The following is a 15,823-nucleotide window of genomic DNA, read 5'->3' on the forward strand; positions in this document are numbered from 1 at the left end:
GGGACCGGCCCTTGCAGGGACCGGCCCTTGCAGGGACCGGCCCTTGCAGGGACCGGCCCTTGCAGGGACCGGCCCTTGCAGGGACCGGCCCTTGCAGGGACCGGCCCTTGCAGGGACCGGCCCTTGCAGGGACCGGCCCTTGCAGGGACCGGCCCTTGCAGGGACCGGCCCTTGCAGGGACCGGCCCTTGCAGGGACCGGCCCTTGCAGGGACCGGCCCTTGCAGGGACCGGCCCTTGCAGGGACCGGCCCTTGCAGGGACCGGCCCTTGCAGGGACCGGCCCTTGCAGGGACCGGCCCTTGCAGGGACCGGCCCTTGCAGGGACCGGCCCTTGCAGGGACCGGCCCTTGCAGGGACCGGCCCTTGCAGGGACCGGCCCTTGCAGGGACCGGCCCTTGCAGGGACCGGCCCTTGCAGGGACCGGCCCTTGCAGGGACCGGCCCTTGCAGGGACCGGCCCTTGCAGGGACCGGCCCTTGCAGGGACCGGCCCTTGCAGGGACCGGCCCTTGCAGGGACCGGCCCTTGCAGGGACCGGCCCTTGCAGGGACCGGCCCTTGCAGGGACCGGCCCTTGCAGGGACCGGCCCTTGCAGGGACCGGCCCTTGCAGGGACCGGCCCTTGCAGGGACCGGCCCTTGCAGGGACCGGCCCTTGCAGGGACCGGCCCTTGCAGGGACCGGCCCTTGCAGGGACCGGCCCTTGCAGGGACCGGCCCTTGCAGGGACCGGCCCTTGCAGGGACCGGCCCTTGCAGGGACCGGCCCTTGCAGGGACCGGCCCTTGCAGGGACCGGCCCTTGCAGGGACCGGCCCTTGCAGGGACCGGCCCTTGCAGGGACCGGCCCTTGCAGGGACCGGCCCTTGCAGGGACCGGCCCTTGCAGGGACCGGCCCTTGCAGGGACCGGCCCTTGCAGGGACCGGCCCTTGCAGGGACCGGCCCTTGCAGGGACCGGCCCTTGCAGGGACCGGCCCTTGCAGGGACCGGCCCTTGCAGGGACCGGCCCTTGCAGGGACCGGCCCTTGCAGGGACCGGCCCTTGCAGGGACCGGCCCTTGCAGGGACCGGCCCTTGCAGGGACCGGCCCTTGCAGGGACCGGCCCTTGCAGGGACCGGCCCTTGCAGGGACCGGCCCTTGCAGGGACCGGCCCTTGCAGGGACCGGCCCTTGCAGGGACCGGCCCTTGCAGGGACCGGCCCTTGCAGGGACCGGCCCTTGCAGGGACCGGCCCTTGCAGGGACCGGCCCTTGCAGGGACCGGCCCTTGCAGGGACCGGCCCTTGCAGGGACCGGCCCTTGCAGGGACCGGCCCTTGCAGGGACCGGCCCTTGCAGGGACCGGCCCTTGCAGGGACCGGCCCTTGCAGGGACCGGCCCTTGCAGGGACCGGCCCTTGCAGGGACCGGCCCTTGCAGGGACCGGCCCTTGCAGGGACCGGCCCTTGCAGGGACCGGCCCTTGCAGGGACCGGCCCTTGCAGGGACCGGCCCTTGCAGGGACCGGCCCTTGCAGGGACCGGCCCTTGCAGGGACCGGCCCTTGCAGGGACCGGCCCTTGCAGGGACCGGCCCTTGCAGGGACCGGCCCTTGCAGGGACCGGCCCTTGCAGGGACCGGCCCTTGCAGGGACCGGCCCTTGCAGGGACCGGCCCTTGCAGGGACCGGCCCTTGCAGGGACCGGCCCTTGCAGGGACCGGCCCTTGCAGGGACCGGCCCTTGCAGGGACCGGCCCTTGCAGGGACCGGCCCTTGCAGGGACCGGCCCTTGCAGGGACCGGCCCTTGCAGGGACCGGCCCTTGCAGGGACCGGCCCTTGCAGGGACCGGCCCTTGCAGGGACCGGCCCTTGCAGGGACCGGCCCTTGCAGGGACCGGCCCTTGCAGGGACCGGCCCTTGCAGGGACCGGCCCTTGCAGGGACCGGCCCTTGCAGGGACCGGCCCTTGCAGGGACCGGCCCTTGCAGGGACCGGCCCTTGCAGGGACCGGCCCTTGCAGGGACCGGCCCTTGCAGGGACCGGCCCTTGCAGGGACCGGCCCTTGCAGGGACCGGCCCTTGCAGGGACCGGCCCTTGCAGGGACCGGCCCTTGCAGGGACCGGCCCTTGCAGGGACCGGCCCTTGCAGGGACCGGCCCTTGCAGGGACCGGCCCTTGCAGGGACCGGCCCTTGCAGGGACCGGCCCTTGCAGGGACCGGCCCTTGCAGGGACCGGCCCTTGCAGGGACCGGCCCTTGCAGGGACCGGCCCTTGCAGGGACCGGCCCTTGCAGGGACCGGCCCTTGCAGGGACCGGCCCTTGCAGGGACCGGCCCTTGCAGGGACCGGCCCTTGCAGGGACCGGCCCTTGCAGGGACCGGCCCTTGCAGGGACCGGCCCTTGCAGGGACCGGCCCTTGCAGGGACCGGCCCTTGCAGGGACCGGCCCTTGCAGGGACCGGCCCTTGCAGGGACCGGCCCTTGCAGGGACCGGCCCTTGCAGGGACCGGCCCTTGCAGGGACCGGCCCTTGCAGGGACCGGCCCTTGCAGGGACCGGCCCTTGCAGGGACCGGCCCTTGCAGGGACCGGCCCTTGCAGGGACCGGCCCTTGCAGGGACCGGCCCTTGCAGGGACCGGCCCTTGCAGGGACCGGCCCTTGCAGGGACCGGCCCTTGCAGGGACCGGCCCTTGCAGGGACCGGCCCTTGCAGGGACCGGCCCTTGCAGGGACCGGCCCTTGCAGGGACCGGCCCTTGCAGGGACCGGCCCTTGCAGGGACCGGCCCTTGCAGGGACCGGCCCTTGCAGGGACCGGCCCTTGCAGGGACCGGCCCTTGCAGGGACCGGCCCTTGCAGGGACCGGCCCTTGCAGGGACCGGCCCTTGCAGGGACCGGCCCTTGCAGGGACCGGCCCTTGCAGGGACCGGCCCTTGCAGGGACCGGCCCTTGCAGGGACCGGCCCTTGCAGGGACCGGCCCTTGCAGGGACCGGCCCTTGCAGGGACCGGCCCTTGCAGGGACCGGCCCTTGCAGGGACCGGCCCTTGCAGGGACCGGCCCTTGCAGGGACCGGCCCTTGCAGGGACCGGCCCTTGCAGGGACCGGCCCTTGCAGGGACCGGCCCTTGCAGGGACCGGCCCTTGCAGGGACCGGCCCTTGCAGGGACCGGCCCTTGCAGGGACCGGCCCTTGCAGGGACCGGCCCTTGCAGGGACCGGCCCTTGCAGGGACCGGCCCTTGCAGGGACCGGCCCTTGCAGGGACCGGCCCTTGCAGGGACCGGCCCTTGCAGGGACCGGCCCTTGCAGGGACCGGCCCTTGCAGGGACCGGCCCTTGCAGGGACCGGCCCTTGCAGGGACCGGCCCTTGCAGGGACCGGCCCTTGCAGGGACCGGCCCTTGCAGGGACCGGCCCTTGCAGGGACCGGCCCTTGCAGGGACCGGCCCTTGCAGGGACCGGCCCTTGCAGGGACCGGCCCTTGCAGGGACCGGCCCTTGCAGGGACCGGCCCTTGCAGGGACCGGCCCTTGCAGGGACCGGCCCTTGCAGGGACCGGCCCTTGCAGGGACCGGCCCTTGCAGGGACCGGCCCTTGCAGGGACCGGCCCTTGCAGGGACCGGCCCTTGCAGGGACCGGCCCTTGCAGGGACCGGCCCTTGCAGGGACCGGCCCTTGCAGGGACCGGCCCTTGCAGGGACCGGCCCTTGCAGGGACCGGCCCTTGCAGGGACCGGCCCTTGCAGGGACCGGCCCTTGCAGGGACCGGCCCTTGCAGGGACCGGCCCTTGCAGGGACCGGCCCTTGCAGGGACCGGCCCTTGCAGGGACCGGCCCTTGCAGGGACCGGCCCTTGCAGGGACCGGCCCTTGCAGGGACCGGCCCTTGCAGGGACCGGCCCTTGCAGGGACCGGCCCTTGCAGGGACCGGCCCTTGCAGGGACCGGCCCTTGCAGGGACCGGCCCTTGCAGGGACCGGCCCTTGCAGGGACCGGCCCTTGCAGGGACCGGCCCTTGCAGGGACCGGCCCTTGCAGGGACCGGCCCTTGCAGGGACCGGCCCTTGCAGGGACCGGCCCTTGCAGGGACCGGCCCTTGCAGGGACCGGCCCTTGCAGGGACCGGCCCTTGCAGGGACCGGCCCTTGCAGGGACCGGCCCTTGCAGGGACCGGCCCTTGCAGGGACCGGCCCTTGCAGGGACCGGCCCTTGCAGGGACCGGCCCTTGCAGGGACCGGCCCTTGCAGGGACCGGCCCTTGCAGGGACCGGCCCTTGCAGGGACCGGCCCTTGCAGGGACCGGCCCTTGCAGGGACCGGCCCTTGCAGGGACCGGCCCTTGCAGGGACCGGCCCTTGCAGGGACCGGCCCTTGCAGGGACCGGCCCTTGCAGGGACCGGCCCTTGCAGGGACCGGCCCTTGCAGGGACCGGCCCTTGCAGGGACCGGCCCTTGCAGGGACCGGCCCTTGCAGGGACCGGCCCTTGCAGGGACCGGCCCTTGCAGGGACCGGCCCTTGCAGGGACCGGCCCTTGCAGGGACCGGCCCTTGCAGGGACCGGCCCTTGCAGGGACCGGCCCTTGCAGGGACCGGGCCCTTGCAGGGACCGGGCCCTTGCAGGGACCGGGCCCTTGCAGGGACCGGGCCCTTGCAGGGACCGGGCCCTTGCAGGGACCGGGCCCTTGCAGGGACCGGGCCCTTGCAGGGACCGGCCCTTGCAGGGACCGGCCCTTGCAGGGACCGGCCCTTGCAGGGACCGGCCCTTGCAGGGACCGGCCCTTGCAGGGACCGGCCCTTGCAGGGACCGGCCCTTGCAGGGACCGGCCCTTGCAGGGACCGGCCCTTGCAGGGACCGGCCCTTGCAGGGACCGGCCCTTGCAGGGACCGGCCCTTGCAGGGACCGGCCCTTGCAGGGACCGGCCCTTGCAGGGACCGGCCCTTGCAGGGACCGGCCCTTGCAGGGACCGGCCCTTGCAGGGACCGGCCCTTGCAGGGACCCGGCCCTTGCAGGGACCGGCCCTTGCAGGGACCGGCCCTTGCAGGGACCGGCCCTTGCAGGGACCGGCCCTTGCAGGGACCGGCCCTTGCAGGGACCGGCCCTTGCAGGGACCGGCCCTTGCAGGGACCGGCCCTTGCAGGGACCGGCCCTTGCAGGGACCGGCCCTTGCAGGGACCGGCCCTTGCAGGGACCGGCCCTTGCAGGGACCGGCCCTTGCAGGGACCGGCCCTTGCAGGGACCGGCCCTTGCAGGGACCGGCCCTTGCAGGGACCGGCCCTTGCAGGGACCGGCCCTTGCAGGGACCGGCCCTTGCAGGGACCGGCCCTTGCAGGGACCGGCCCTTGCAGGGACCGGCCCTTGCAGGGACCGGCCCTTGCAGGGACCGGCCCTTGCAGGGACCGGCCCTTGCAGGGACCGGCCCTTGCAGGGACCGGCCCTTGCAGGGACCGGCCCTTGCAGGGACCGGCCCTTGCAGGGACCGGCCCTTGCAGGGACCGGCCCTTGCAGGGACCGGCCCTTGCAGGGACCGGCCCTTGCAGGGACCGGCCCTTGCAGGGACCGGCCCTTGCAGGGACCGGCCCTTGCAGGGACCGGCCCTTGCAGGGACCGGCCCTTGCAGGGACCGGCCCTTGCAGGGACCGGCCCTTGCAGGGACCGGCCCTTGCAGGGACCGGCCCTTGCAGGGACCGGCCCTTGCAGGGACCGGCCCTTGCAGGGACCGGCCCTTGCAGGGACCGGCCCTTGCAGGGACCGGCCCTTGCAGGGACCGGCCCTTGCAGGGACCGGCCCTTGCAGGGACCGGCCCTTGCAGGGACCGGCCCTTGCAGGGACCGGCCCTTGCAGGGACCGGCCCTTGCAGGGACCGGCCCTTGCAGGGACCGGCCCTTGCAGGGACCGGCCCTTGCAGGGACCGGCCCTTGCAGGGACCGGCCCTTGCAGGGACCGGCCCTTGCAGGGACCGGGTGATGGCAGGGGTGGGGTGATTGGCAGGGAGGCGGGGCGGGGCGGTGACTCGCGGGGCGGGGCGGGTGACTGGCAGGGAGGCGGGGCGGGCGGGGCGGCGGGGGGGCGGGTGACTGGCAGGGAGGGCGGGGCGGGTGACTGGCAGGGAGGGCGGGGCGGGTGTGACTGGCAGGGGGCGGGCGGGCGGTGACTGGCAGGGAGGGCGGGGCGGGGCGGATTTCCTGGTGCCCCCCCGCCTCCTGCACTCGGTGCAGCGCTGTGAGTGGGAGAGACGCTGTTGTGATCCTCTCCGCAGCGAGAACCCGAATGGGTAACACAGAGAGAGCAGCGCCACAGACGGACAGCGGGTGGGGACCCCCGGACACTGGGGGGGACCCCCGGACACTGGGGGGGGACCCCCGGACACTGGGGGTGTGTGTGTGTGTGGAGGCGCTGTAAGGTTTGCATTTAAGTACTGGAAATTCATTGCATTTCCCTCTGTTTTCTAACCTCTCTGAGGATCTGTGGCGTTTAGTTCTAAGGCTACCAACTGCCCTCCAGTAATAACTCAATCCAAGTCACAGGTGTGTTAGTTGCTTCTTTATTTTGTCTTTCCAAACTCTCAGTAAAGCACCACTTTACATCACACATTCTTTGTTCTCACTCCCAGTATCCTTTTATACTTTCTTTCATTGGCTCCTGTTAATTGATCCCAATTGAGTATTCAACAGACATGAGCTGCAGAGTTCCGGATGATTTGCAGTTTGTGGAGGGAAAAGTTGGGATGGCTGACAAGCAGGGAGTTGGCATAGTCAAGCCTGGATGTGAAGAACGGGTGAATTAAGCTTACACTATAGAGGGTTACATTATAGACAATATATCTCATGTAAAGATTATTATTCTAAACCTGTATTGATGTCCATCCTAGGTCAGGCAATAGGGAGGAGTACTTAGCTGGGAATGAAGGTTTATTGGAGGGAATTGTTAGTAGCAGGCATAACTGTATTCTGTTTGGTGATGAGTTTATTGTCTTCTGATAATCTCCATATGTCTTTCTTCCTTCAATTCCTGTCCATCTCCCATCACTCTGCCTATGTGTGAGAATGCGTGTGTCTCTTTCATGAGTCTTTATCTTTTAATTTTGTCTGTCTCCTGCAAATTGTGAGCTATATTCATTTGTTCTTTCTCATTTTTCATTCTCTTTTCCCTCACTCACTCTCTCTTTCACAGTCAGTCACATCGCTATCTCTTTCTGTATATTTAGTTAAAAATAATAATGTATTAATAATGCATTGCATTTGATACAGCACCTTATCATTCTCAAAGTACTTCACAAAATATACTGTAAAGTGAATTGACTGTATGTTTTGCGGGTGAAACGAGGCAGCCAATTGCGCACAGCAGTGTCCTACAAACAGTCATGGATTAATACATAAAGAAAGCCTCTTTGCCTTCCAAAACTGTGGGGATTAGAGATTAATGAACAAGGTTGTTGGTATCATATCTTGGATTTTAGCAACGCAGTGATCATTTAAGTGTGAAGCAAGATCCAATTTGTGCTTACTCATCACCTTGAGCAGATAGGCTCAGATGCATATTAGTTTGCATTGGCTGCCCTTTGAGCGTACTTGGGCAATCCATTGAAAAGTCGCAAGATTTCAAAGGACCGTTCTTTAATGTTACAAAGAGTTGTTCTCAAGCTTCCCTGATGACCTAATGGATAAAGGGCCAGCACAAAGGTGTATAAGCAAAGATTGCAGACAGACTGAATTGATATAGACAGAACAGCAACTGGGACAGTTAATCTCAGTGCTCCTTTCACCAATTACTAGTCTAAATTCAGTCCTCGCACAAACTTGATGACTGAATGGTCTGCTAGAACATCGTATGTTTCTACACAGTGGGAGGAGCTGGGGATGAAACACTGATTCCTGGGACACCACTTGTCACTATAATAAATAATTATCCTTGCTTTTGTTATGGCGCTGTTCATATCAGGAAGATGGCTCAAAGTGCTTTACATGAGTTACTTAAAGCGTTGTGAAAATGATTATTTTGTAGAAAAACACAGTAGCCAATTTGTCACATCTAACATCCCATAAACAGCCATGAGGTGAATGATCAATTTTGTCTGGGAATTTTGGCCAGGATACCGGGAGAAACTCTTTTCTCCCTGCACTTCCCTTCTTCACTGCCTTCTAATTAGAGACTGTCCATTTTATCACCAAAATTCAGCTTCCCAACTAAGTTCCTATCCATCACACACAACTGTCTCCATTTCCACGTTATTAATTCCATGTAGGAAAATGTAGGATGTGTCTGTATCCCAGCACTTGTAGTACAAACTGTTTAACAATTTGCTTCACCAGTGATATTATCCTGTTTCTGATTTCCACATTCTTTACAGTGCTATTAAAGGCTGTTTGGTAGTGTAGTAGCAATATTATGTTATCAATTACCCTGAATCACACAACAAACATTCGGTCCTGAATTCAACACATATCTTGTCTCGCTAATGCTGTACTTTTGGGATTGGGTGAATATGTTATTAGACACAGAAATGGCCAAACCGTACAAAGCTATGCCTTACTTTTCCAGATATGCAGGGTCTTGGGTATTCTTTAAAATATTCTAGGTTTGAGTGATCACATTGTTAGTGTCATTTCTGAGCAATATACAAGTGTGCTGATATCTCTCCATCTAAAGTGAACAGTAGCATATCTAAGATTGACTGTTCCCAGCAGATTTTACTCATTCCAAAGCATATCTAATAAAAACAAGTTGCACAATTATATTTCCTCACACACACAATGTCAAATTATTTATTTTGTGTTTGCATGACATTAATTTCAGCTGAACTAGCATAGAAAAAAGGATACTTTATGAATGCCTGCAGAATTAAATTAATACAAAATCTTACCCTTTTTTCAATGTGTGTGTGGTGAATTGGCAAAAGTTGCATAAACAGTGCAATGACTTGTAAGAAGTACAGTATAAGTAACACTAAGGTGATAAGCATTTCTTAAGAATTTGAAAGTGATGCATAATTCATTGGGAACAGCTCCAGCATGTCACCAAAGTTACATGTGATGATGTCCTTACATTGATGGCCTCCTTGTTCAGATTGTTTGAACCTCAGGATCTCTCAGATTTTCCAACTAACAGCAACTTGCATTTATACAGCATCCATCACTCAGGGCAGTAACTCGGAGCATCTAAAAGTGGCGGAACCCAAACTGGGGGGAGAGAGGAGGTGACCGTAAGCACAGTCGAAGAGGAAGCCATCTAAAGAAAGGGGAAGGAGGGGGCAGGTGGGGGGATTGGGGAGAGAGAGTTCCAAAGCTTTGGGGGCAAATAACACATTATCTTACACTAAGAGCAATAAAACGACGATTCCAAATGATTTCTCCTATCTGGGAACTTTTTAAGGAAGCCTTTCAGCATTTCAGTAGCCTGCAGGTGCGATTCCGAATTGTACAAAGACAACGAAAGTAACAGCTGGTTGACAATGTTCATCAAACAATCTTCGATCTCTTTCAGATCGCCATCAAGTTGGAAGCCGTCCTTCCTGGTCGCCAAGCGAACGCAGATGTTTCTTAACTCCACGCTGAGCTACAAATCAACAACAACAACAACAACAAGATTCCATTTATAAAGCGCCTTTCACGTCAGGAGGACGTCCCAAGGCGCTGCACAGTTGGGTCATGACCCGAGCAGGGGGGAAATGGTCAGGGTGAGGGGAGGGAAGGGGGAGCGTTGGGGGGAAATGGTCAGGGTGAGGGGAGGGAAGGGAGGGAGCGAGGAGGGGGGAAATGGTCAGGGTGAGGGGAGGGAAGGGAGGGAGCGAGGAGGGGGAAGAGAGTCGAGAGGGGAGCTGAAGGCTCGGTCAAAGAGAAAGGTTTTGAGACCGGCCTTGAAGGAGGAAAGGGAGGAGGCGGCGAAGGCACTGGGGGATGGAGTTCCAGAGCCTGGGGGCTGAGAGGCTGAAGGCCCGACCACCGATGGTAGGGCGGTTGGGGCGGGGGACGTGGAGCAGACCGGAGCCAGAGGAACGGAGGGTACGGGCAGGTAGGTAGGGGGATAGTAGGTCGGAGAGATAGGAGGGAGCAAGGCCGTGAATGGCCTTGTAATAAACAATAAACAAATAAACAAGAAGATATATTAGCAAAATGCAAATATTGGATTTGCCAATTTTTGCCAATTCACCACACACACATTGAAAAAAATCAAATGCACAGCGCGAGCTGATTTATGTGTCTCGATCTGACATTGGCGGTCAGGTTTTTCTTGATTATTAATATTGGCAGTGAGATATTTACCAAAGCTGTACACTCAAACGGTGACACAGGTGAGCGAAGAGGTTTGCACTCCCTCGTTTTAAACAGCAAAGAGTTGCCATTATGTCTTCGCGCATCTGCTTTAACGATGAGCGCGACAATAAAGTGGGTGTACACGTCGATGGGAAGTAGAAGTTTTCCGGACCTGTCCTGTGTGTCACCCCCCACCCCCTCTCCCCCTCCCTCCCTCCCTCCCTCCCTCCCCTTACCCACAAGATGCCCCTCTCACCTTTAATTCCACAGGGAAGAAGTGTGGCTCCGGCAAAGGGCACAGTCCGCGCTGCTCCACGGCGGTCAGTTCGGAAGTCAGGTCCACGAAGCGGCTCAGTTTGCTCTCTCTGGCCATGTGGGCAATGGTCCGCCGGCTGTGCGGAGGACCCGGCGGGTGGCGGGTGGCCGGGCTGGGCTGGTCCGGGCAGGGCTGGTCCGGGCCAATGCATCGCTCGCTCTCCAGCCTCTGCCGCAGGGTCTTCAGAGCCGCCCACTGGTGGTCGATGCACGTCTGCAAAGCGGCTGCTGGTCTGTGCATCGTCGAAGCAGCGGCAAAGATTCACTGCTGAGGGATGGGGTGGGGGTGGTGGGGGGTGGGGGTGGATCGCTGCAAACTGCACTCCTCAATGAGTGTCCCCCCCGCCACCCCCTTGTTTTTGGTACCCCAGATCAGCTAAAAGTTTCTGCTCTCATCAGCCCCCTCACCAATAGCTTTCTGCCGCGTGTACACCCAAAGCGATAACACTTTTATCACTGGAAGAAGACTTTGCATATATGGAGAGCATTTTTTTTGTGGGGTTGGGGGTGGGATGGGGTGGGGTGGGGTGGGGGGATGAAAAGAACCAGCAAAGTTACCGACAGGGAGGTTTCCAGTTGCTAGAAGATTTCACCAGCAAATCCCAATTAGGCAGCAAAGAAAAAAATACCCCCCCCCCCTTCTCCCCCACACCCACCCCCCACACACACATGTTCCATCAATGAGATTTGGTTACATCGAGTTTACATAGCAATACATCTATCTTGAAGCACATGGGTGTTTTGACTGAATCGCCTGAATTAGACGTTATTGCGATCACACCCAGTCTGCACCGCCTGTTTTCGTTCACGAATTGCTGGTCAATTCAAATGCAAAAATCGAGACGATGGCTTTGGCGTTGTCGTTATTCATTGCCAGGAAAGACCCATTGAAAGAAGCGTCTGGCGCTTCAAGGGAAGCTGTCTGCAGGAGGTGATAAACTGCTGCAGTTTGATGATCAGCAGCTGAACCGAGATACCTGGATGCAAGGATCACAACTCTCGATTTGATGTACTGCAATACACTCTGTGGCACAAACTGCCACAATAATCCCTCCAAAACCCCAAACAATAATAAATCGGTCATTTTCAACCTACGATTGTCTGTGGGACATTGCTGTGCCCGCACTTGGCTGCCGCGTTCGCCCACAAATATACAGTCAATTCACTTTACAGTGTGTACTGTGAAGCGCTTTGGGACGTCCTTCCGACGTGAAAAGCGCTATATCAAATGCAAGGATTATTATTATTATTAACAGAAAAAAAATACCGTGCGTGCTAAATATTAGAGGTGCTGCATTAAGTGCCAGGCCCTTGCAGGGACCGGCCCTTGCAGGGACCGGCCCTTGCTCCTCCACCCCCCGCACTGTCTCATGTGGTGTCCCTCAGGGCTCTATCCTGGGTCCCCTCCTCTTCACCCTCTATATGCTCCCCCTCGGTGACATCATCCGCAGACATGGAGTTAACTTCCACATGTATGCGGATGACACCCAACTCTACCTTTCCTCCTCTCCTCTCAACTCCACGACCACTGATGTCCTGACAGCCTGCCTGTCCGACATCGAGTCCTGGACGAGAGACAACTTTCTTCAGCTCAACGTGCGAAAAACCGAGGCCCTCCTGATTGGCTCACGTCAGCGCCTCCGCACCTCAGGCGCTGACACCATCAGCTTCCAAGGCTACACTCTCCACCTCTCAAAGCCAGTCAGGAACCTCGGCGTAATAACACTTTTATCACTGGAAGAAGACTTTGCATACATGGAGAGCATTTTTTTTGTGGTTGGGGGGTGGGGTGGGATGGGGTGGGGTGGGGGGATGAAAAGAACCAGCAAAGTTTCCGACAGGGAGGTTTCCAGTTGCTAGAAGATTTCACCAGCAAATCCCAATTAGGCAGCAAAGAAACAAAATACCCCCCCCCCCCTTCTCCCCCACACCCACCCCCCACACACACATTTTCCATCAATGAGATTTGGTTACATCGAGTTTACATAGCAATACATCTATCTTGAAGCACATGGGTGTTTTGACTGAATCGCCTGAATTAGACGTTATTGCGATCACACCCAGTCTGCACCGCCTGTTTTCGTTCACGAATTGCTGGTCAATTCAAATGCAAAAATCGAGACGATGGCTTTGGCGTTGTACTTATTCATTGCCAGGAAAGACCCTTTGAAAGAAGCGTCTGGCGCTTCAAGGGAAGCTGTCTGCAGGAGGTGATAAACTGCTGCAGTTTGATGATCAGCAGCTGAACCGAGATACCTGGATGCAAGGATCACAACTCTCGATTTGATGTACTGCAATACACTCTGTGGCACAAACTGCCACAATAATCCCTCCAAAACCCCAAACAATAATAAATCGGTCATTTTCAACCTACGATTGTCTGTGGGACATTGCTGTGCCCGCACTTGGCTGCCGCGTTCGCCCACAAATATACAGTCAATTCACTTTACAGTGTGTACTGTGAAGCGCTTTGGGACGTCCTTCCGACGTGAAAAGCGCTATATCAAATGCAAGGATTATTATTATTATTAACAGAAAAAAAATACCGTGCGTGCTAAATATTAGAGGTGCTGCATTAAGTGCCAGGCCCTTGCAGGGACCGGCCCTTGCAGGGACCGGCCCTTGCTCCTCCACCCCCCGCACTGTCTCATGTGGTGTCCCTCAGGGCTCTATCCTGGGTCCCCTCCTCTTCACCCTCTATATGCTCCCCCTCGGTGACATCATCCGCAGACATGGAGTTAACTTCCACATGTATGCGGATGACACCCAACTCTACCTTTCCTCCTCTCCTCTCAACTCCACGACCACTGATGTCCTGACAGCCTGCCTGTCCGACATCGAGTCCTGGACGAGAGACAACTTTCTTCAGCTCAACGTGCGAAAAACCGAGGCCCTCCTGATTGGCTCACGTCAGCGCCTCCGCACCTCAGGCGCTGACACCATCAGCTTCCAAGGCTACACTCTCCACCTCTCAAAGCCAGTCAGGAACCTCGGCGTAATAACACTTTTATCACTGGAAGAAGACTTTGCATACATGGAGAGCATTTTTTTTGTGGTTGGGGGGTGGGGTGGGATGGGGTGGGGTGGGGGGATGAAAAGAACCAGCAAAGTTACCGACAGGGAGGTTTCCAGTTGCTAGAAGATTTCACCAGCAAATCCCAATTAGGCAGCAAAGAAACAAAATACCCCCCCCCCCCCCCCTTCTCCCCCACACCCACCCCCCACACACACATTTTCCATCAATGAGATTTGGTTACATCGAGTTTACATAGCAATACATCTATCTTGAAGCACATGGGTGTTTTGACTGAATCGCCTGAATTAGACGTTATTGCGATCACACCCAGTCTGCACCGCCTGTTTTCGTTCACGAATTGCTGGTCAATTCAAATGCAAAAATCGAGACGATGGCTTTGGCGTTGTACTTATTCATTGCCAGGAAAGACCCTTTGAAAGAAGCGTCTGGCGCTTCAAGGGAAGCTGTCTGCAGGAGGTGATAAACTGCTGCAGTTTGATGATCAGCAGCTGAACCGAGATACCTGGATGCAAGGATCACAACTCTCGATTTGATGTACTGCAATACACTCTGTGGCACAAACTGCCACAATAATCCCTCCAAAACCCCAAACAATAATAAATCGGTCATTTTCAACCTACGATTGTCTGTGGGACATTGCTGTGCCCGCACTTGGCTGCCGCGTTCGCCCACAAATATACAGTCAATTCACTTTACAGTGTGTTCTGTGAAGCACTTTGGGATGTCCTCCCGACGTGAAAAGCGCTATATCAAATGCAAGGATTATTATTATTATTAACAGAAAAAAAATACCGTGCGTGCTAAATATTAGAGGTGCTGCATTAAGTGCCAGGCCCTGGCAGGGACCGGCCCTGGCAGGGACCGGCCCTGGCAGGGACCGGCCCTGGCAGGGACCGGCCCTGGCAGGGACCGGCCCTGGCAGGGACCGGCCCTGGCAGGGACCGGCCCTGGCAGGGACCGGCCCTGGCAGGGACCGGCCCTGGCAGGGACCGGCCCTGGCAGGGACCGGCCCTGGCAGGGACCGGCCCTGGCAGGGACCGGCCCTGGCAGGGACCGGCCCTGGCAGGGACCGGCCCTGGCAGGGACCGGCCCTGGCAGGGACCGGCCCTGGCAGGGACCGGCCCTGGCAGGGACCGGCCCTGGCAGGGACCGGCCCTGGCAGGGACCGGCCTGGCGGGACCGGCCCTGGCAGGGACCGGCCCTGGCAGGGACCGCAGGGACCGGCCCTGGCAGGGACCGGCCCTGGCAGGGACCGGCCCTGGCAGGGACCGGCCCTGGCAGGGACCGGCCCTGGCAGGGACCGGCCCTGGCAGGGACCGGCCCTGGCAGGGACCGGCCCTGGCAGGGACCGGCCCTGGCAGGGACCGGCCCTGCAGGGACCTGCCCTGCAGGGACCTGCCCTGCAGGGACCGGCCCTGCAGGGACCTGCCCTGCAGGGACCTGCCCTGCAGGGACCTGCCCTGCAGGGACCTGCCCTGCAGGGACCTGCCCTGCAGGGACCTGCCGCCCTGCAGGGACCGGCCCTGCAGGGACCTGCCCTGGCGGGACCCCCGGACCTGCCCTGCAGGGACCGGCCCTGCAGGGACCTGCCCTGCAGGGACCTGCCCTGCAGGGACCGGCCCTGGCAGGGACCGGCCCTGGCAGGGACCGGCCCTGGCAGGGACCGGCCCTGGCAGGGACCGGCCCTGGCAGGGACCGGCCCAGGGGTGGGGTGATTGGCAGGGAGGGCGTGTCGGGGCGGGGCGGGTAACTCGCGGGGCGGGGCGGGTGACTGGCAGGGAGGGCGGGGCGGGTGACTGGCAGGGAGGGCGGGGCGGGTGACTGGCAGGGAGGGCGGGGCGGGGCGGGTGACTGGCAGGGAGGGCGGGGCGGGTGACTGGCAGGGAGGGCGGGGCGGGTGACTGGCAGGGAGGGCGGGGCGGGGCGGGTGACTGGCAGGGAGGGCGGGGCGGGTGACTGGCAGGTAGGGCGGGGCGGGGCGGGTGACTGGCAGGGAGGGCGGGGCGGGTGACTGGCAGGGAGGGCGGGGCGGGTGACTGGCAGGGAGGGCGGGGCGGGGCGGATTTCCTGGTGCCCCCCCCCCCCTTCTCCTGCACTCGGTGCAACGCTGTGAGTGGGAGAGACGCTGTTGTGATCCTCTCCGCAGCGAGAACCCCAATGGGTAACACAGAGAGAGCAGCGCCACAGACGGACAGCGGGTGGGGACCCCCGGACACTGGGGGGGACCCCCGGACACTGGGGGGGGGACCCCCGGACACTGGGGGGGGGGACCCCCGG

The 15,823-nt window shown here is 60.9% G+C and overlaps 1 protein-coding gene across 1 annotated transcript; it reads right to left on the reverse strand.

Moving 5' to 3' along the window:
• Positions 1–9,197: 9,197 nt before the first annotated feature.
• Positions 9,198–10,750, reverse strand: LOC103174397 (deleted in lymphocytic leukemia 7). The gene is made up of 2 exons (XM_042334065.1): positions 10,451–10,750; positions 9,198–9,496 (listed from the first exon to the last, which is right to left on the reverse strand). Exons 1-2 carry the CDS (start codon positions 10,748–10,750, stop codon positions 9,257–9,259), a joined length of 540 nt encoding a protein of 179 aa, XP_042189999.1. The 3' UTR covers positions 9,198–9,256.
• Between the last annotated feature and the right edge of the window lie 5,073 nt (positions 10,751–15,823).

This window comes from Callorhinchus milii, unplaced genomic scaffold (assembly GCF_018977255.1).
Source record: "Callorhinchus milii isolate IMCB2004 unplaced genomic scaffold, IMCB_Cmil_1.0 Scaffold4, whole genome shotgun sequence".
NCBI lineage: Eukaryota > Metazoa > Chordata > Chondrichthyes > Chimaeriformes > Callorhinchidae > Callorhinchus > Callorhinchus milii.

Bases quoted from the DNA above. Each gene is read 5' to 3' on its own strand.
- LOC103174397 (XM_042334065.1), bottom strand. From the start codon at position 10,750: ATGCACAGACCAGCAGCCGCTTTGCAGACGTGCATCGACCACCAGTGG. The intron at 9,497-10,450 runs GTGAGAGGGGCA...GTTGATTTGTAG, and splicing joins TCTTCCCTGTGGAATTAAAG to CTCAGCGTGGAGTTAAGAAA.